General features: G+C 42.3%; 1 protein-coding gene across 3 annotated transcripts in view; it reads right to left on the bottom strand.

The window, feature by feature from the left end:
* MINPP1 (multiple inositol-polyphosphate phosphatase 1) overlaps nt 1–23,131 on the bottom strand; it is a 113,027-nt gene that overhangs the window by 88,275 nt on the left and 1,621 nt on the right. For all 3 annotated transcript variants that reach the window (XM_088464664.1, XM_088464666.1, XM_088464665.1), the window contains exons 2-5: nt 21,170–21,931; nt 13,714–13,911; nt 11,529–11,629; nt 8,990–9,123 (exon numbers count right to left, since the gene is read on the bottom strand). In XM_088464664.1, the coding sequence (XP_088320790.1) occupies nt 8,990–9,123; nt 11,529–11,629; nt 13,714–13,911; nt 21,170–21,788 (1,052 nt within the window). In that variant the 5' untranslated portion in view covers nt 21,789–21,931. The remainder of the gene's footprint in view (nt 1–8,989; nt 9,124–11,528; nt 11,630–13,713; nt 13,912–21,169; nt 21,932–23,131) is intronic.

Genomic DNA, 23,131 nt, shown 5'->3' with positions numbered 1-23,131 from the left:
TCCTTTCTGACATTTACACTCTACTTCAGGATTGAGTGGAATATCAATATCACTCTCCCAGTCTGGAGAGATCCGGAGCATCCGGTGAGTGGCGAGACAGCATATCTCCAATATTGCAGCTATTAATAGACTCCCTCACTTTTGTTGACCTGTGGTGACGCCTACATCCCCTCACACGTGACTACACGTTTTACTCCCATCCTCATCATTCCTCAGCTCGATTAGATTATTGGTTGGTCTCTGGTTCTTTACTCACCAGGAGCAAAACTTCATATATTGAAAACACAGTTGTTTCTGACCATGCTCCTTCGTGGTTTTTATTACGATTATCTGCCCCCAAAGTTTCCTCCATTTTTTGGAGATTCCCCTCATATTTACTCACTTCTTCGGATTTCAAGCAACACATAGTACAACAATTCATCAACTATGTTGATGATATTTCCTTGTTTTGGGCCGCATCTAAACCAGTGCTGAGAGGACACATTCTGGTCTAGGTTTCTCATAAATGCCGCCAGCTTAATTTACGCCTTTTAGCCCCAAGTAAAGCTCTGTTGCCATCATATGCCACTGTGCTGCAAACGGATACTGAGGAGATGCGACAATTCTACCTGAGTAATAAGAGGTTGTATGATGCATTGGGCACCAAGAGAGCCTAACATCATATTGATCATCAAAAGCATCGCTATTTCCGTTGGGGGAATAAGGCGGGCAAGCTTCTGGCTAATGTAGGCCGAAGCCAGAGATCATCCCCCCACATTCTATCACTTAAGGGTTCTCTTCCTGATCCCCCCACAAAACTGAAGACATTGCAGAGTCCTTTTTACAATATTACACTGCTTTATATTCTGCACAAGATGAGAACAGCGCCTTCAGGGTGTGTTTTCTAAAAGAGGCTAAATCTACTAACCCTTTCTGAGGAGGCCAGTGATCCTCGGACAGCCCTTGTTTCGGAACTGGAGGTTTCTTTGGCCATTAAATCTCTAGCCAATGGAAAAGCCCCTGGTCCAGAAGGCCTTAGTGCAGAGTATGACAAAATGCTGACCCCCCCCATGTGACTTCCCATTTAGTCTCTTTATTTAACTCATTATTGAAGGGGGCTATGGCACCACTGGACTTTAATCAGGCCCGAATCATCCTTCTATTGAAGCCCTACAGGGACCCTACCCTGGCCCAATATCCCTACTTAACCAGGACTTTAAACTTTTTACTGGTATCATTGCCCAATGTATACAATTAGGGCTACCGCATCTCATACACCCCTCACAAACTGGATTTATGAAAGGCAGAAACTGTGCATAACGATCGTCATTTAATTGCAGTGTTAACTAAAACCCACCAGATAAAAGATAAACGTATGCTCCTTGTCTGCTGTGAAACGGACAAGGCTTTGGATAGAGTGTGTTGTGGTCTCATCTCTTGCATAGTTTCCATTTGCAGCAGTTTGGTCCTGACTTTGTGATGCTAATCAGATCATTATACCACACTCCTATGGCATTCCTAACCGTTAATGGACTGAATAAACCCTCACTTAGACTGCATAGGGGTACTGGTCAAGGCTGTCCCCCTGCCCCCTGTTCCCTTTACTATTTAATTTGGCCATAGATACTTATTCGATAAATGACTCTAAAACAGAGGGCTTGGCCTTAGATCTTGATGCCACTAGAGGTTGGAATGATTCTTTTCCCTTTAAAATGGGCCAAGACCACTTTGAAATACTTAGGCCTGAATATTCCGTCACATCACTCAGCCCTGCGCTCAGCTAATTTTCCTGCTCTAATACAACGCACACGTCTAGATTTAAAAAAATTTAAACATTATATATCTTTTCCTAGGATTTTATATTTCTTTCACATGCTTCCCCTACTCCATTTGGGATCTGATTAAAAAACTGTTAAACAGAGCTGTCAGCAGGTTCATTTGGGCGGATAAAGATAAAAAAAAACAAAAAACCAGGATCTCTTTATTCGAGCTAAACCAATCACCCACCTTAGGAGAAATCAACCTTTGCCTATGATCTCATGCCATAGCGGCAAATTATCGCTACAAAATTGACTGGATCAATGGCACAAGTGGATTTGCTGACACTTTTTTTTAGCATTAGTTTATTACATACACACCCCTCATTTTTTCCCACCTCCTTTATCACAAAATTTATTGCTCCACACTACATGCCTGGCTTGGTGATATGCCAGTCTAAATGAATATTGCTCCCCATTAGTCACAACCCTGGGTTTACTGCTGGCTTTTAATCACAGGTTTTCACATGGGCTTCGCTACATATATGAATTATTGGACCAGTCCACCACGACCATTTACGGGAAAGATTCCCTGAGCTGACCTTCGAATCCCATTATTTTTCTACTTCCAAGTACGTAGCTACGTCACTGCTTTAGTACCTCAACTCCCCGCTCCATCTGAGAAAGGTGGTTTGGATGATGTGCTGTCTTGCTGCCCTACTATGTAGTTTTCCACCTCCTGACTGAAATTAATGAGACAGCACTGGAACACCCTCCATATAGCCCAGATTTAGAGCCCTGTGATTTCTGGGCATTCCCAACCCTGATAAACAACTGCATGTAAAGAAGTTCAACAGATGATGAAGTGAAAAATGCCACAACTGCAACACTAAAGGTAGTGTCACAAAACAGCATGTCTTCATTGTTGTTGAAAAAGCTGCAAAAAATTTATTGAATGTGAAGGATGCTACTGTTCAGATCCTGTGGAGTCATGCGATTCTGAATTAAAAAAAAAAAAATCAGGAGAGGGAGAGGGAGAGGGAGAGAGAGATCGATCAGTAGTGCAGTGTATGGTGCTCAAACATGGTCCACACATCTTTTCAGGTATAAATAAAAGATAAGGGCTTTACTGCCAGCATACTGTAGGGAAAAAAAACAACAAACGCCTAGCCCCCATTTAGGGCACTGACTCACTTCTTCGCCCCTGACTAAACTTGGGCAGCTAGTCTGCAATAAAGTCCAAAGTCACTCTCTGCTTCCTGCAGAGTCTATAACAGGCTCCGCCCTGGCTTTCACACAGTTTCTCTCGTGGTCCTCCCTGCCTCCCGCAGGTATGGACACTGGCTTCCTTAGCCCACACCTTAGTTGCTTTTACATCACACAGTCTAGAGAAGTTTGTGGTCCTCCCTGCCTCCTGCAGGTCAGGACTCAGTCCCCCTGCCTCCCAATGGTTTGGCTTGGCTTAGCTTCACTGGGCTCCCTGGCTGCCACAGTCCCACTTAGGCTGTCTCCAATGGCAGCCTGACTGGTCTGCCTTCTCATCAGCCCACACCTGGACTCTCTCCACAAGGCAGCAATCAGGTGAGCTAAAGGTGCATCGGAAGCACAAACTGCGTAAAGTGTCCAAATTGTGAGTGCCCACTCATGATCACGATGCATGTACCCGCGAGTCGTACATTGCATCTTCAGATCTTGCCTATAAACAGGAAAGATCTGCCAATCTTGTACACGACAAGAAATGTCGTGTACAATGAAAATCATTAAGGATGCACAATAGATCGTTGATCAGTTGGGGAGGGGATGCCCAGGTGGAAAATGATTCAGAACCAATTGACACTTTAAATGGAACCTGGATAATGGAATATTTTACGTGAAAGTGTCAACACTCTACAGCTTGCATTGCATTCCCTCTAGTGGCCAATAATACATACTACAGCAGTGATTTTCAATATTTTTTAAGTCGAGGCACACTACACAAAAAAAAAAAAAACAACAACAAAACACACACCTAAAAATCATCCCCCCCCCCAGCTACAGCCTTGAGGGCTTCCCAATTGAGAATTCCTGGGATGAACACTGTGGAGATAGCGTTCGGTCCAGGCGATAATGCGAGACACTTCTGCCATCGCTGCCCGACTTAAGAGTGCCTTCTTGTTGATTGAGGTAGGCCACTGCCGTGGCGTTGTCTGACTACTTGTACTGGCCTGCTTTGAAGAAAATCCTGAGCCAGAGTGAAAGCTCTGTAGATGGCTCGGAATTCTAGGACGTTGAAAGGTAAGACCGCCTCGGCTTGAGGCCAGCGGCCCTGGTAGGAGTGCTGGCCGGACACTGAGCCCCAGCCGTGGAGGCTTGCGTCCGTGGTTAAGTACCCAGTCCGGGATCCGAAAGGGGCGTCCCTTGCTCAAGTTGGACATCTGTAGCCACCATGCCAGGGATGGGCGAATCTCCGGGGAGAGGCTCACCGTCTGGGATCTGAGCAAATATGGGCAGCTCATTGCATATGGAGAGGATCAGGTGTTGTAGGGGCCTGGAGTGAAGCTGAGCGAACTCCACCATATCGGAGGTGGACAACATGGATGCCAAGGTCTGCATTGCAGAGTGAATTGACACTCGGCGACTGTGTAGTAGTCTGCGCACCCGGTACTGTTTGGTCCTAGGCTTGGAAGAATTAGTTGATGCCTGATGCCTTGTAAAGGACTGACCTTTACCTTTTTCTTGAGGACGAAAGGACCGAAAGGATGACGCCCGAGGCTTTGCTTTATATGCAGACGGCATGAATGCCGCCTTGGAAGCTGCCAAGGTACTCAAAATTTTGTCCAGTTCTGGGCCAAACAGGATATCCCCTGAATAAGGCAGATACTCCAAAGTTTTTTTAGAGTCTGCATCTGCCTTCCATGAGCAGTGCCAAACAATACGGCGGGCTACTACAAAAGTGGCAGATGCCTTGGAAGCCAGGAGAGCCATATTCATAGCTGCGTCACCCAAATAGGAGGCTGCATCTCTAATGTGAGATATGTAGAACAGCTGCTCCCTCGAAGCATCAGAGGGAAATGTCTCATCTAGGGCCTCTGCCCAACTCTTAATGGCCTTAGCCAACCAGGCCATAGCCCTAGCAGGGTGAGTAATAGCTCCTGTAAGAGCGTATGTAGATTTTAGACAAGTTTCCATCCTTCGCCTCCTTCAAGAAGGTTACAGTATGGATAGGTAAGGTAGCATTTGTGACCAGACATGACACGTGGAAACCCACTGCTATGGGAACTTTCCATTTAGTGCAATCAGTAGCGGGAAGAGGGTAAAAGTTCCATTCCTCACTCATATGATCAGATATCTGATCAGAGTGAGGAAATTCTGGTAAAATCATCTTAAAAGAGTTGCTGTATGGTCTTAAGAGCAAGTTCTGTCCTTTCTATTTGAAAAATAGATTTTACAGCTCTCACAAGTGCAGGTAAATTCAATTTAGAGGGGGTTCCTCATCTCCCTATGCTGACTTTAACTACCAGGTCCCCTGGCCTTACATGTGTCCTGCGCCAGTGCTTGTAATGCCCTGGTGGTCTAGTGGAGTCCCATACGAACCAGTGTCCACATCAGCGCTTCCGGTCTGTCTCCTAAGACTGGAGGTAAGACTGCGCATACACACGGGTCACCGCGAGCTGTCCCCTTGAGTCCCGGCTGCAGTCTGGGGTCCGGAGAGCCTTGCTAGCTAGGTCCCCTTCAGAGCCCCACCGAGAGTGCCTAGCCGAGGGCTGGTGTCACGAAGCCGCTGAGGGGTGATGGCGCAGCAGTGCAGACGTCCAAGTAACTGTCTTGCGCTGCTGCTCATTAGTAAAATAAACTAAAGCCTAAAAATAAGCTTAATAGCAGCCCCCTGTTAAAACAGTGATCCAGCGCCTGCCAGACACCAATGAAACAGAGTTGCCCTCAGGCTGTGGGCGGGGTATAGGAGGAAGGACGGAGCATCCTGGAAAAGAAAAGCTTTGCTATTGGTGTCCGGTCCTCTAAGTACCACCTACAACCCCACTGTCTCCCCTGTGGAGCCCTATGGACCCTGAAGAAGAAATACATTTTATGGTTCTTTTATACATTCTGATAACTGGAACCAGATTTCTTTCCAGCTCTAATGTTCAATAACACCTTATTTTCTTTGCTCTTTATTGATCAATTTCTCTATAAGTAACACCCCACGTTTTGTTAGGGTGCAGGGTTACTTCCATATACGTTTCTGCATCCGCACTGCAAGTACTCTGGATGACCATTAGAAATATGCACATGAGTTGTAAAGTTGTTCTATCTTGTCAAATCTGGTACAAAGTCCAGATATTATAGACGAGTCTTCAACTTTACATAGACTTAAACAATTACAACTAAATTTGAGTAAGGCGATCAGGTTCACACTTCAATGGCTATATTATTTAATTTTTCCATACAAACACCTAAAGGTGCGTAACCACTACACAACCCAGGAAAGACAGTAAGATTACGACATTGTAATCGTACCGTCGTTCCCCATCCCCTGCTGTGCTTACACTGAACGATTAGTCGTTCAGTGTAGGCACCCTCCGTAATGCCTGAACATGGTCGATCTGTCGTCATCGGTAGATTGACTGGCATGTTCAGCCGCTGACCGATGTCGGAAACGACCAGCGGGAGAGCACATCTCTGGTAGTTTCAGACATTATTGTGCACGATTAATGGACGACTGAACGATAACGTTATCGTTCAGTCATCCATTAATATCGCGTAGTGGATATACACCTTAACTTGCACTACAAGCTCAATCATAATGTTAACCTTTTCAATATTAAAAAAAATTAAAACAAACTATAACATAAATGGCTACAACTTAATTAAACTATGAGCTGTGAATTTCAACTTTGTACTGTAGAAATTGAGTCCAAATCAAACTGACCTAAATATCACAACCATACAGCAAACAAGTTCAAGGCCCTGTAGCTGGCAATATCTGATCAAACTCCAAACCGGTCTAAATAATTAAAGCATCTCTACTCATGACACACACAAGCCCATCTCCCTGTAATCAGCATGGGAGATGGGTATATTTACTAATGTGTGAGATATTACCCATAGCAACCAATCAGATTTACTTAACATTTATCTTGCAGCTTCTAGAAGAGAATAGCTACAGTCAAGATTGGTTGCTATGGGCAAATTCTCCACTTCTAAACACCCGCACTTTCAGGGCCGGATTAAGGCTTGTGGGGGCTCCAGGGCAACCAAGTATACCGCTCTGGTGCCCTTTAGTAAATATACCACTGGGGTTTCAAAAACGTTCTAAAAAAGCATTTTTAACTGCAGGCAGAATAAGATTTTGTGGAAGTCACAGGCTGCCCAATATAGGACTTAAAAAAAAAAAAGTTTTGATTCTGACCTGCCGTTTACCACAACCATAACTTGTAAATAATGTAAAATATAGTATTTTTTCTATACTGAGAATTGATGAGCGTCTAAAATAAAAAACATATTTTTGTAAACTGTTTACATATGGAATCAGATTATTTGGTTATTACTATGCACTAGCGCTTGGCAAAATCATATGGGATTACACAACCCCACAGGGAATATAACAGCAGAGAACAGACATATGACATTTCACTCACTAATTCAATCAGCAGATGATAATTATTCCCTCCCACCGGTATAACTGGTTGCTCACAAGCAATAACTGCATTGTGGGAGTCAATGAATAGTAAAGAAGGAGCTCTACATTATAAAGATACAACACAATGTGAGACATTTAGAAAACTGGTGCAAAAGAAAAAAGGGGGTGTTGCCCATAGTAATTACATTATAAGGTCCTGATTTACAGTTGGAGATGTGTATTATTTGGCACATTGTCGTTTGCCCGATCCTGCCTATATGGGCTACTGTCAGCAAAATCTCTGCTAGAGAACAGGGTCTAATGTCTGGCTCCTATCACCATTATGACATATAGCAGGATGAGCTGATAGGGCAAACACCAGCATATTTATTTTATTATTTAAGAGTGAGAACCAATGCCATTCTATTTTTTTTATTTTCTTTTAAACAGCTAAGTATTTAATAAACAAGAGCTGGTTTATGATGATTGCAACTATCTGTAGGATGTGATAGCCAGCATGGTCCCATCAACAATCTGTACCTGTAACAATCGCCCTGTCTGAATTATTCCAGGGATATAACTAGGTGTTTGTGGCCAAAGACTATTCATAAATTGTATTACCCAATACAATCTGTGGCGTTGCCAAAAAAACGTGATGGCCACATAAAAAGCTTAAACAACTGAAATTTTATATCCAAATACAGGGGTACGCATTATATTGTATATACTTAATTTTCAGAACATAAAAAAAATCATGAAGAGCTAGTGCAGGAAGAAATGTTCGTTCAATGCAATGCACACAGTATTATGGTCTATAGGGGTAGGTCTCTCCCCGCGGTGTCATCTTTCTGCCCCTTCCCTTTAGATTGTAAGCTCCTACAAGCAGGGCCCTTTATCCTCCCTCGAATATACCCCGCCCACAATGGCTCCAAACAGCAAGCACTACTTCTGTTGGTGACTGTATATGAAATAATATTTATATAGCTTGTATCCCATGTTCTGCAATGTTTTTATACAGTTTCTGCTGATGTACTCTGTAAAGTGCAGCATAAGTCTTGTGTGCCATAATGACAATATTATTATTATTATTATTATTATTAAGGCACATGTAGTCCCATTACACTTGTTAATGTATAGCTTTCTGTTGATGTTCTGCTCCAGTGTTCCACACAGTAAACAGAAAGAAGTGTATAATAGGGTATACACACGAGACGATATCTTTGAATGATATGAACGATAACTATGTCGTTTATCGATAGATCGTTCAGTGGGTATGCAGTGAACGACCAACGATGCGTGCTCCCGCTGAACGATAACGATAACTTTGATCGTCCGTACATGCAGGCCAATTTGGACGATATCATCAAGAATTGCCTGTTCAGAGATGTGGCAGGATGACTTCACTGAAAGATATCTGTCAGTGTGTACACCCAATATCGTTTTTCAAGCACAAGAGCTCAAGGGAAATCCTTTACCAATGTTTATACGGCACATCGTTCCATCTGTATGCACCTTATGTTACAAGATAAAAACAAAAACATCTGCGATAAATATAAATCTGCATTATGTATTAAAAGTAAACAGAAAAGATTCAAAATGAAGAATATTGTTAACTAAGAAAACTAAAATGTATCGGCTCATGAAAACACCAAGATACCTTTTGCTTTCAGAGACTGCTGTGTCTAAATGCTGGAAAATATGCTGGAACAGGCTACAGCTGGACCGGTGGTTGATGTCAAACCCGTAGCCACGCTTCCAATACTGCTTTAGGTCATTGACATATTCCAAAACCTGTGCAACAGTAAAACAAGCAGATGAATCATTGTGCACCGATTTCAAGTTCTAAAATATATTAATGTACAAGATCATTATAAGTTCAAACCAAACAAAGATTGGTAATAATTGCACTACATATATTTTTGCAAAAAAAAACAAAACTTAACTAATACATATTGATTAGACAGCACAGCTGGAGAACCATATTTTACAGAGGTGCAAAAATAAATAAAAAAATATATATACACAAGTACTGGAGTAATGAATTTCATGGGATATGCAGATACATGGATTTACTAGTATATATCACGAAACTCAATGACCCTGAATAAATGCATTACAGTGGAGCTATAAAGTTTGGGAACCCTTAGAATTTTCGGAGTTTCTGCATAAAATACGACCTTAAATGTGTTTAGATTTTCATTAAAAATAAATAAATAAAAAAAAAAAAAGTACACAATAAACCAAATAACACACGAAAGGGATTATATACAGTATTCACTTACTTATCACAATGAGCCAACTTTACATTTTCTTTATCAGAAAAACTCATAAGATGATTAGTTCAGTTAAGGAGATAATTAAGAGTTAGAATGCCAATCAATGGGATGGGATTAGGTGTAAAGGTGCATACACACGGAACGATATATCGTTACGACATGAACGATAACGTTCAACGATATATGCATGATGGCCAATCTGGACGACGATATCGTTAATATTCTATATGGGATAGTTGGTCATTCATCGCTCCTTTCATCCAAATATTGTTACCCTCCCAGATTAGAATGAGTAGAGGTCCAGACTCTCGGTAACTATTCTCCTGGAGGACCTCTACCCATTCTAACCTTGGAGGGTAACATTATTTGTATGAAAGGAGCGATTTGCACCCTATTGATACCACTTTGTGGTGATATGCCTGTAAAGTTTTTTTTAAAATGTGAGTGCAATATTAAAATAAATGTATGTTTATTTTTTTACAATATTGCACTATGTACGGTACTTTGGATATTTATTTTGAGTGATTGAAGATTACGTTTCTGGATAGTGGATTTTATTCATTGCCTGAAGCTTTGGAATTTTATATGGAAAAGAAAATTCTACATTAAAGGAACTGAAGAAACTGCATCTAAGTTCCAAACAACTATTGAATGTAAGGATTGATTTGTTTTACGCTTCTGTATGTGGTGATGTGCCATACTGAGGGGATATTTCATGTATGAATAGGTTGTTAAGTTGAAGATTTTGTGAAGAGTCTTTCATTCATTTCATAGGCTGTATTTTCACGGTGTGCGCATCCAATATCTTTATTATTTGGTATCTGAATCCTAGAGATACACATACTTTCTCCAATGATGAAATCTAATGTTAGTTTTGATCAATAAATACATTTTTTCGTATGTGCTGTTTTATTGAATTCTTTTAAGCTAGTTTTATGACTTAGATGAAGGTTATATTATGAAGAAATTGTAAAGGGTTCACATACTCTCTAGCACCACTGTATATGGTCTCCCAACAGGATATCTGTACTTGCTGTTTTCCTGTAACAGTAGTGACAGCAGACTGAACTAGTGGTGTCAGACCCACCTTAATGCCCAGAGTGACCCAATGAGCAGTATACTGCTGTCAACGTACCTTAGGCTTTCACATTTTGTAATTATTCATAATACGTCAGCAACAATATACAAGCAGACTGTGGCATTTAATATTTGTCAAGGAAACATTTACCACACCATTATACAACCACCATCAGTATGAATCATTGGCATAGGGCAGTATGGGTGTTTGACCGATGTTGTTTACAGGTTTTTCTGATATACAACTGTCCAGTTTATGTGAGCCTCTGGGTTTGCCCATTATTGTCTCAGTTTCCGGTTAGTAGCTCACAGGAGTGGAACCCAGCGTGTTCTTCTGCTGCTATAGCCCATCCACTTTTTGACATGCTGTATATTCAGAGAGGCTCTTCTGCATTCCACTGTTGTAACAATTTGTTAAGGGAGTTTGTCACTTTAAACCAGACTGGCCATTCTCCTCTGACCTCTATAATTACTATGGCATCGTTTCCTTATTAATGATAGCAGTTATTACGAGCTGTGCTAAATCGCCATCCTTATAACCTTCTTTTTTTCATACCACCCCATCGGGCATCAGCAATCATTCCACAGTCATAGCCACTTACATCACATTACTTCCCCATTCTGGTGTTTTGCCCTAATAAAAACGTTGACATATCTGAACGCACTGAGTTGCTCCCAGATGATTGGCTGATTAGATATTTGCGTTACCGAGCATGCGTACCCAATAAAAGTGGCCACGAGTGTATAACAGACTAATATTATACACAATGACACATATACACTGGGAAGGAGATTAGATGATGGCTGAAGACGCTCTAATAACGTTTTTGCACTTTTACTCACTTTTGCATCTTCTTCATCAAACAAGCTGCACCATGGAGAATTAACAACATTGTGAATGGCAAGTTCAAATGCACAGGTAAAAAATGCCACTTGAATTAAATCTGCAATATAAAAATTAATATGGTTATATACATAAAGAAATGAGACATACTATAGAGTTCAGAAACAGACAAAATCTCAGGTGCATCAATAATATATATAAATGCAATAAAATTTTGCAATCAATAGAGGTTTTTAGCATAATCATGGCCAAGCTTATGGGCCTACCCACCATATCCAGGTAACCTCTTTCGGGTAGGTCCCTAACATACTAAGGTTCAAATCCGAAGCGCAGGACCCCCCAAAACCTGCCAGGCTAAGCCGCCCCAGGGCACCACTATAGTAAGAAAAGTGCAGTGTAAAGAGATAGTTAGGAGCAGCTGCTGCTGCATATAAAGAATGAAAATAAAAAAGTGAAGTACATATATATTAGACACACAGTGAAGGGTTAAAATGTGTTATAAAGGAATATACTATAGAGTTTATAAAGTGCCCAGACAGCACTGTGGGCCTTATTCACTAGATCGCTATTCTGCTTAAACGCACGCAACGCAGTTGCTAATATCAACGGTGACATGTAAATGTTTCCATTCGCATTGCGACCGCAGCCTAACAAAGACGCCCACTTCCCCATATTCACATCTGTAAACTTAGTCAACATAGAGAAACAATTGGTAACATCAGACAGTTAATGAAGCCCAGACCTTACTCAGAAATTGCTTAATTATGCGCACGCTATGACGCCTCAGGCGGTGACTGGCATCGCAGTGGATAATTTATGCACGCCCCTGCAAGGCGTTGAAACGCACTGGCACACCTGCGTTTCACTGACCAACCCCCCATCATACCCCCGATCGTTCACTTCCTGTCAATCAGTGTATAATGACGCTGCGTGCTCACTGTGATCCCAAGCCGAGCGCAGTAAAGGGTTTGCGCAAGCGCACTGCAACGCATGCGCAATAGGCAACAATCGGCAGTTTACATGTGTATCAGCAACTGCGTTCCTTGCTGAATCAGGCCCGGTGTCAACTAATCATATAACAAGTGCCAGTAGGATCAGTATTTGGAAATTTTATGATAGCATTTAAACCATATTGTTCTCTACCATTAATGACTTTCTGTTGAGTTTGAATATAACCAAGGGACTCATTCAGACCCGCTCACAAGCGCCTGAGCGCTCGCAAGTGGGTCGATGTTTTGCTTTGCGCACGTGCAGCATGCGCAAGACCCGGAGGGAAAGAGAAATTCTCTCGCTCCGGGCTCACTACAAAAGGGGCGGCTGTCGATGTTGATCGACAGCTTGCCCAGTTTTGTAGGCGTGGCGTGGGGGTGGTTTCACAAACGGAGGAGTTTCCAAGCGAACGCCTGCAGTTTAAGGGCGGCCCCACTGACATCACCATTTTAGCAGGTAACAGGTCTGTTTAGAGTACCACGGTTAGGGTTTGGATCACTGAAAACTAAAGAGTAGTGTCCATTGCAGCAGAGGAAAGGATGTGGTTGTAAAGGAAGGCAGCATTATTGGGGTAAGCCATGGCAGTAATTAGAGACACCAGAAGGGATGATCGCACACTCAAGAGCATCAAGATTTGTGAGCCTGGCTTTAGGTGTAGGAGGTGTGGAGATGCTGAAGAGAGCAGGTGGTGCCCAGAGATAAGGAATGGGGATGTGGAGGAATCAGAAAGGGTACAGAGGTGGGAGAAGACGAGCTCAAGGGAGTGGCTAATACAGTGGGGAGGAGATGAAGTCCACTGCGAGAGGTAAAATGATGAAGAAAGGGCGAGAACTTTGGTGGTGGCAGAATCAGTGGGATTGTCAAAAGTGATACTAAAGTCACCCAGAAAGAGGGAATGACTGAGAACAGAAATAGGGGGATCCAAGAAGCAACATTGCCTAATAATTGGGAAGCAAGACACAGGTAACAGTACATGACCGCGATGCAAAGATGATCTGGTTAGAAGAGGTCTTCTAACCTCACCACGTAGACTACTGCAATCACAGCAAGAAACTTTTGTAAACTAAATAACAAACATTCTTGAATAATTGTATACTTGTAGTTGTTATAGGATGTAGAAATCCATAGTATGAGTATCTATTTTAAGGCCATCATAACACAACTCAGTGTTAAACAGAGAAGTTGATATGTTACCTGCATTTAGCTCATGTTCTGGAATACTTAAGAGCGTGGAAATGTTGTGCAGAACTCTCCTCATTTCTGGGCCTTTCTTAAACTTGTCCAATTCATGCATTGCTGTGTCATTATCATCCACCTGGACCACGAACTTCTCACAGTGATCAAAGAAACGCATTAGAGTGTCATTGACCACAGGCTCTCTGCATGTCACATCTGGTGAAACAAAAACAGGATTTCATATCGCACGGCATTATTTCCCCTTGCATATATGTTTTAAGAGTTTTCCTGTTACCCCCTAAATTACTGTGACACATCGAGCCTGACAGTCTGTCCAGACACACCGATAGGCATGACTGCCTAAATCTGGCCATAGGAAGTGGTACTACAGCCGATACTCAAAATTATTATTAGCCTTTACATATATAGCACAGTCGTGTCACTGTGCAAAACCAGCCACATGGAGCATTAGATTATTGTATAGTCATGAATAAACTATTTATATAGAATCAACATATTATAGAGAGGGTTCCTACCCAAGTGGAGCTTACTGCTTAAGCGCAGCTAATTAATCTGCCACAATTTTTAGGCTGTGGGAGAAAGCGAGAACACCTGGAGGAAAACCACACAAACACGGGGTAAGCATGCAAGCAGTTGTGCCTTGGTCAGAATAAAATTCATGTGGGTGATTTGTAGCTATATTAACATATATTCCCCCATGTTTTTTTCATAATAAATATATAAAAATATATTATATTTTCCTGAACCATTTTCCTGTTCACCTGGCAATACACTTTAGCTTTGATGATGTAACCCAGGCATTTCAAACATGCAGCCCAAATAAACATTTTACACGGCCCGACAGTGTGGGCCCAAATACATATATAATGCGGCCCAGTCACCCCTACTGTGATTGGAGCTCAGCTCCGATCAGGCAGCGTTTACTGTATTGAACGCTGAACTGAAACTGAACGCTGGTCTCTGAAGCGATCAAAGACTAAAGAAGCCTCTGACCGCTTTAGAGGCCAGCGTTCCTAGTGATGCAGTTCGCGGGTGATGTCATCTGCAATGAGAGGAGCCTGCGTCTGCTGGATCTAGTTAGATCGGCAAGAAAACAATGTTGATAATAGATGCGCAATAAATTCAGAAGTGCAGCAGGTGGTGAAAACACAAAAGAGTAGACACCCAAAACTCAGAAAGCATACAGATTAGAAATAATGTGTGTCCACCTTTAGCGCTCTTCCGAACACAAATCCACATAGGTCAGTGCAGGAAAAAAAAAAAAAAAAAAAAAAAAAAATAATATATATATATATATATATATATATATATATATATACACACACACACATACATACATACACACACACACACAGACAGGTGCATAAATATTGGGACATTGACAGAATTTTCATATTTTGGCCTCTATTCACCACCACAATGGCTTTGAAATGAAACAAACAAGATGTGCTTTAACTGCAGACTTTCAGATTTCAGTTGAGGGTAATTACATCCAAATCAGGTGAACGGTGTAGGAATTACAACGGTTTCTACATGTGCCTCCCACTTTTTAAGGGGCCAAAAGTAAATGGGACAAACTAAACAATCCTAAATCTAACTTTCACTTTTTAATACTTTGTTGCAAATCCTTTGCAGGCAATTACAGCCTGAAGTGTGGAACGCATAGACATCACCAGATGCTGGGTTTCATCCCTGGTGATGCTCTGCCAGGCCTCTACTGCAAATGTCTTCATTTCCTGCTTGTTCTTGGGGCATTTTCCCTTCAGTTTTGTCTTCATCAAGTGAAATGAATGCTCAATCGGATTCAGGTCAGGGGATTGACTTGGCCATTGCATAATATTCCACTTTTTAGCCTTAAAAAACTCTTTGGTAGCTTTTGCAGTATGCTTCGGGTCATTGTCCATCTGCACTGTGTTACGCCGTCCAATGAGTTCTGAAGCATTTGACTGAATATGAGCATATAATATTGCCCGAAACACTTCAGAATTCATTCTGCTGCTTTTGTCAGCAGTCACATCATCAATAAATACAAGGGAACCAGTTCCATTGGCAGCCATACATGCCCACGCCATGACACTACCACCACCATGCTTTTGGATCATGAGCAGTTCCTTTCCTTTTCCATACTCTTCTCTTCCTATCACTCTGGTACAAGTTGATCTTTGTCTTATCTGTCCATAGGATGTTGTTCCAGAACTGTAATGGCTTTTTTAGATGTTGTTTGGCAAACTCTAATCTGGTCTTCTTGTGTTTGAGGCTCGCCAATGGTTTACATCTTGTGGTGAACCCTCTATATTCACTCTAGTGAAGTCTTCTCTTGATTGTTGACTTTGACACATATACACCTACCTCCTGGAGAGTGTTCTTGATTTGGCCAACTGTTGTGAAGGGGTTTTTCTTCACCAGGGAAATAATTCTTCTGTCATCCACCACAGTTGTTTTCCGTGGTCTTCCGGTGAGTCTCCCCCCCAGCGATGACAACGATCATCGCTGTCCATACACGCTGGGCATAATCGCCCAGTGTGTATGGACCTTTACTCTGTAAACACTGTATGTAATGGAGCTGCTGCAGCTGAGGGTTATTTACATCTAGTATTTTATGCACTTTATTATGTTCATCTTTTTTTTTTTACTTTACTTTTATACATTCAGCTGAGACCCCAGGCTTCCACTACAGTGGAAGCACATTCATTAGAAGCAGCAGCACTCAGCAGTTATGCTGCTCTGGATAACACTGACCCCCACTGTCAGGATGTGCGCATTGCAACTAGTGAGGGCATCTTGGCTTCTCATCAGCAGCCCTCGCCGCTAACTGCTCTGGCGCACGGTCCCCGGGGAAGGTTTGCGGGCGCCGCTCACCTAGCTCACCCGGAAGCAGACAGAGCAAATGGCTCCACAGGGGAGGGCGGGGGTTTGCGGGTGCCGCTCACCCGGAAGCATACAGAGCAGAGCAGGTCACCAGCGCAGTGGAATCAGACAGGGCAGCGTACCCCGGGGATATCTCACACTGCTACCGCCGGCCACCTCAAGCAGGTACTTTTCATTGTGGTCCTGGAACATCACTCGAGTATAACCCGAGGGGGGGGGGGGGGCTTTTTCAGCACAAAAAATGTGCTGAAAAACTCGGCTTATACTCGAGTATATATACGGTATATAAATAAAATAATCACCATAAATAATTCCACTTGGTAATGAAGAAATGCATAAGAATCCAATTGGAACATCCTATAGACAGACGGATGAAGGCATCTATATATAAAAAAAAATCTCCTCCGTTTGTGTGTTAATGAAAACAACATAAGTAGGAGAGAGTGAGAATAGAAACAAAAAAATAGTGCAGATCAAACTTGGACACATAAATTTTAATGGCAAATTGCATTTACAAAGTGTAGGTTTAAACAAGCATTTGTTTAAAATCATCAATGGTGGTAAACTGACAGCACTCTCAGACTCCGTCCTTAGCCTCCTGGATGGTAATAGAGGAAGGCAGTCACCCAGCTCCGGATACTAGGATATGCCAATAGGAAAGGGTACTCCAGACAGCGCTGCACCACTTAGCCCACGCTTAACGCGTTTCAGACAATCAGTCCTTCATCAGAAGCGTGTATAACGGCTAAACATTCATGGAATATATACCTTCCCTAATACATGAAACAGCTGTATTCAATTGCCGCTATTAGGCACATATTAGTGATCGCGCATGCGCCCAGTCACCAAAGTCCTGGAAACAAGATGGCCGTTCCACAGCTCCCGGAAGGAAGTTCCAAAAAGACTTAATGCGTTCCACCTGCATCCAGTCGCCGCTACTCATGCAGCTGCACATTGACAATCATGTGGTCCCGCAGGCACAATGGATGTGCGTTCCATGATATCCGGAAGAACTTCCTTCCGGGAGCTGTGGAACGCACGGCCATCTTGTTTCCAGGACTTTGGTTATACAAACTGAGGAGATATTTTTTTTATATAGATGCCATCATCCATCTGTCTATAGGACGTTCCAATTGGATTCTTATGCATTTCTTCATTACCAAGTGGAATAATATGGTGTGTGTGCTTAAAGCGTTGGCAGTTCCTGCAGATAAACTTCTTGGCGTTCCAAGTACCGTCAAGAATGCTCAGTCCAACAGGCATATATGGGTTAACAATTTTAACCACATGAGTTCCTCCATTAATCGACAAGCTAAACGTTTGTGGCCAATCATTAGTACAGATAAGCATCTACAACCCCTCAGGAATTCATCTCTTATGTCTTGTTATCGCAGAGGTAGAAACCTCAAAGACCTTTTAGTGCGTAATGACATCACCCAATTGGGTAAATCCAAGAAAAGTAGCTTTTTGGGAAATCCTAAATTGGGTTGCTATAAATGTTCCAACTGCACCACTTGTAGTTATTTACAGACAGGGCCCTCGTTTTTCCATCCATTCACAGGTGTGAAATATAATATACGCTATCACCTTACATGTACTAGTTCGTACATTGTTTATGCGATCATCTGCCCATGCTCCAAAATGTACATAGGGAAGACAGAGTGTACACTCAGAGTCCGTTTGGCTCAACCAGTGAACAGCCTGTAGCGAGACATTTTTCTGAGGCCAAACACAGCATTGCGACGTTACGCTATCGCATTATTGACCATGTGCCTCCCCTACAGAGAGGTGGTGACCGTGGCAAGAAACTGCTACAGTGTGAAGCCAATTGGATCATGAGGTTAGAGACATTGGCACCTCGTGGTTTGAATGAGACTTTAGGTCTTCAATGCTTTGTATAAACAGCTAATTAGTCAGTTATCTAACATTTAGTGGTTATTGCCGTAGTGGCCAATAGATTATTGCTCCTAAGGGGGCTGTTTGATATGTCAGGACACTATTTTACACCTCAGTGTTGTTTATGATATTTTTGGCCCGATTACAGTCATAATAAGTGTTTTGTGTGGGTTGATGCAAGGTGGGTACATATCTGCTACTGGTTGTCTGATTACTGTGTACATTAATATGCTTTTGTACATTGTAATTGATATTGTTCCATGTGTCTAATGTCATATATGTTAAGGTACGTCGTGTTGATGTTGTCAGTAGTGTATGTATAGGTGTAGGTAGTGCTTATGGTGCTTTTAACATAATTACGGCTGTTTGCCGAGAGTAATTTTTAGAGTATTGGTGTTTTCATTCATTTTCACTTAATGGTGCAAATCCTGTTTTAGGCCGCTTCGCGGTTTTGACACAGAGTTTGCTTTTTACCCTGTGACCATTTGATTAGCAGTCGCAGGTTGTATTAGTGTGTATTCATAACACCATGGCTACACCAGGGGCTGACCATGACGTCATTTCCTGTGTGACTGCTGTCTGGCAGCGCACGTGTGTAACACCGGAGGTTTGGCCTGCTGGGTGGTGAGCTATTTAAGTCTGTTATTCACATTTGTATTACTGTATATGCTTGATAAAAGCGCTGATTAAAGGTGCTGAAACCAGCTAAGTGTCCGTAGCGTGTGTTATCCGGAGCGCCGCCAGTGGTTGGAGTGTGAAATTATATATATATATATATATATATATATATATATATATATATATATATTTTTTTTTTTTTTTTTTGCACTGACCTATGTAGACTTGTGTTCGGAAGAGCGCTAGAGGTGGACACACATTTATAATCTGGATCTAGTTAGATGCAATCAGCAACAGTCTCTACCCGGGAGCAGTGCCCAGTGTGAAGAGAGGTAAGTACTGCACAGGGGAGTGGGATCTGTTCTACACTGCGAGGGGGCACAGCATAAGGGGCACTGCATAAGGGGCTCTAATACAGGGAGCATTGCATAAGCAGCTCAACTTCAGGGGACATTGCATAAAGGGACCTTCTACAGGGGGCACTGCATTGGTTTTTATTAATAATAAACCTTTCAAAATTGCATCCAACACATTTTTGTTTCTTGAGGCCCACACACTCTTTAGACCTTGAATATTCGGCCAGCTTGGTATTTTGAGTAGGACATGCCTGATGTAACCCTTGTGCACTGCTTTTTTTATGCTGAGCAATAGGCCTGACATTGCAGCATGATGCATCATTTGATCACAATGCCAAATAATGTTGCCAACAATCCCATTACCAACATTATCAGGCATAGCAGAAAACACAAACAGAAGATAACCACTATACGCCTGTTTGTACAATCTTCCAAGAGCACAGATATGTCACAATAAGATAGGAGTGATACACATGATGGCAATTGGTGGAATGTCACCTGATTTTAACACCCACATTGCCCAAGTAAATAGTAGCCCTCAATTCTTGTGTTGGCAGGATCATCCAGTGTATGGCCACCTTTATTCAAGCATTATTGTGTATGCAAATAAAAGCATCTAAATATGTCAACATATTTAGCATCTATTTATATTATAAAAGTAATTTTGCAGAACACAGAATGTTGATTTATATCGTCATTATTATTATGCAGTATACTAGAGGTTCCCAAACGCGGTCCTCATAATAAAGAGGAGCTATCCTGGACTGATAGGTTGTCTTTTTTATGAAAAACTCATTAAAAATATATTTAAAAAACAAAAAAAAGGGACGATATATATTAATATAGCTATAAATCACCCACATGAATTTTATTCTGACAGTTCCAACAGTTCAGGTTTTAGAGATCTCCATGGTTAAGCATAGGTGGTTAAATCAAATTGACAGAGGTACGAATTAAGGGCCTGATTCAGCTAGGAATGCAGTTGCTAATACACACGCAATCGTCCGATTGTTGCATACGGCGTATGCATATGCATTGCAGTGCGCAAACTAGCTATTGCAGAGGCTACGCAGACCCCTCGCTGATTGATTGACAGGAAGCACAGTTTGTGGGTGGTGATGTGGAAATGCATGCGTGCCATTACATCTGCACGCTGTTACAAGGGCGTACATAAATTATCCACTGCAATGCTATACGCAGTCTGAGGTCTCATAGCATGCGTGGTTGTTAGCAATTTCTGAGTAAGGTCAGAGCTTGTGCAAGTGTGTGTGAGGCTGCGATGGTACTCAATTGTACCCATGGTTTCGCTATTCTGCTAAGTATTACGAATGTGTGCAATGTAAATTGGGCGTCCTTATGTAGTGCTGAGTTTGCACTGCGAGCGCAATGGATTAGCATACTATCGCAGCTGAACTGCGTGTGTACGCAATATTGCGCACCGTAGTGAATTAGGCCCTAAGTCAGCTGTGATCAACATGGATATCCTTAAAACCTGGACTGTTAGGGTGTCTTGAGGACAGAGTTTGGGAACCCCTGTTAAATACCATTTTACCAAGTTATACAGTGCTTTCAGAGAATGTCTACAGCTTTATAAACAATAAGAAACTATGAACATTATCATCAGGCAAAACAATATTATCTTAGCTTTATAGAGAGTAAATGTATGTTTAATACCAGGGGAAAAACTATTTGGAGCCAAATACAGTAAGAATTACCTTTCGGCTCGTCTTCAGTGGGCTGAGGGAGTCGGAAGTAACTGTGTGCCAGACCTCTGATAAAAGCTTTTGTACTGTCTACACAGCGATGCTTAGAGCTGGTGGTAAAAGACATTTTACATTTATGGAACTTGTCAACAGTGAAGAGAGAGGGGAGGAGAGAAGCCAGCCTGTGGGCGAGATTCTTCATGTCCTCCTCGCCTTTCTTCACCAGCTGCCCATCCATCCAGTCTTCATACCACATGTCCCAATTCTGCAGCGCCTTCACTAGCTCAGATTTGCTCTTGCTTTTTTGGATTAGGCTATACATTTTCTTAAACTTATTAATTTGCTTTTGAGTTGGATATCTGGTGCCATGCCGGATCACAGAGACTACCTGGAGCGGCGTGCAAGTATTGGGCAGAAGATCCTGCTTTCTCATAACCAAGAGCGGATTTGTCAGAAGGAAGGGATTGACTTCTTCATATCTGGTCTTGGTCCCAAAATAGGAGGCTAACCTAGGAGAATCATTAGTTAGAGAGGTCACTCTACCAGCACTGCAGAACCATGTGGCACAAATGAGAAGGATCTGGGTAGCTCTAGGGGCACATTTTCTGTAGGTGTAGAATATAAAGCTCATGGTGGAATGGTCAGGGGGTAGCTGGTGCTACAGCTGTATACTGGATAGGGAAGGGAGGATAATCTGTAGTTGACTACATGAACTATTTTAGGCCTTCACAACAGCGTAGAATGTGCAAAGATTGTGCTCATCTGTGGATAGTCCTGCAAATAATGAAAATTAAAGCATTAAACACATACCATTACTTTACAGGTTAATGTGATATCTTTACACTATTAATACATGTTTGAATAGCTAGATATGAATAGTAGTAATCAGATCAGGAAGGGAATGGAATAGGCCTGCCAACATCTTTATAGCAGAGATATAAATGCAGAGGGACCTGTGTGATGCGAAGTCAGGGGGGGTAAGTTATATGAAAAGAAATTGCTCTAGGGAAAATGGCATAGAGATAAATGGGAATATTTTTTAATTATAACTATTAGAATTTGTTATCACAGCAATAAGAATCTATTGTACATTCGAATGTATTAACAAACATTTGCAGGAACTTGGGCTCTGAAAAGAGCCCATCCCGGCGAGGTGTTAGAAGTCATCACTAATGCGATGCCTTCACTTCCTCTTTGGGACACTGCAGTGTTACTGCGCATGTGCGGTCTGCTGATCATGCATGCGCGGGTGGCCATAGCCTGGGATGGATCTTTCGGATCCCTCTCCCATTAAATGCCGTAGATTGTTGCCCACACACTACAATGGCTAACGCCATCTACAGATAGCATAAGCTGTTGGGCCAAGCACCGGAATGCTTGGTAAATTTCGCAATGAAGTAGAGTCCATAGAAACCTATAGGGGCTGCTTATGTGGTTGAAAACTAAGGACATTTAAGGGATACTTGCAGGTAACCCCTTAAAACTGGTGTTTTTAGGGACAACCTGAAAATATTAATTGATAAATTGTCCTCGAATTATACCTCTTTTCCACCAAAAACCCAGGTCCGACCTGGGTTTTTGGACATGGTTCCAACCCTGGTCAGACCCATTTACACTGCACCTTTGATCTGGGTTACTCCCAGGTCAGCCCTGTCCACACTGAACTCAGGTCTGCCCTGCTAAATCTGTGAGGTCATAAAAAGTGGGAGGTGAATGCTCGACAACCACCAATCTGCTCATTTTAGGCATGATCCAGGTCAGATAACCTGGGTTGCACCGTTTACACTGCACCATTACCTGGGTCCAACCCTGGTAGCTACCTGGGTTGGATTGCAGGGTCACTTGACCCAGGTTATTTTTCAGGGACCCTTTTACACTGAGCTGCGACCCGGGTAGACCCAGCAAAAACCCAGGTTTTTGCTCTGGTGTAAAAGGGGTATTAGATAGAGATAAAGTAGGGAAGAACAGCAGCTA

This window comes from Taudactylus pleione, unplaced genomic scaffold, assembly GCF_031769625.1.
Source record: "Taudactylus pleione unplaced genomic scaffold, aTauple2 ptg001745l, whole genome shotgun sequence".
NCBI classification, from domain to species: Eukaryota; Metazoa; Chordata; class Amphibia; order Anura; family Myobatrachidae; genus Taudactylus; species Taudactylus pleione.
The sequence above is the reverse complement of the archived record's forward strand: the minus strand, read 5'-3'. Positions and strand labels throughout refer to the sequence as shown.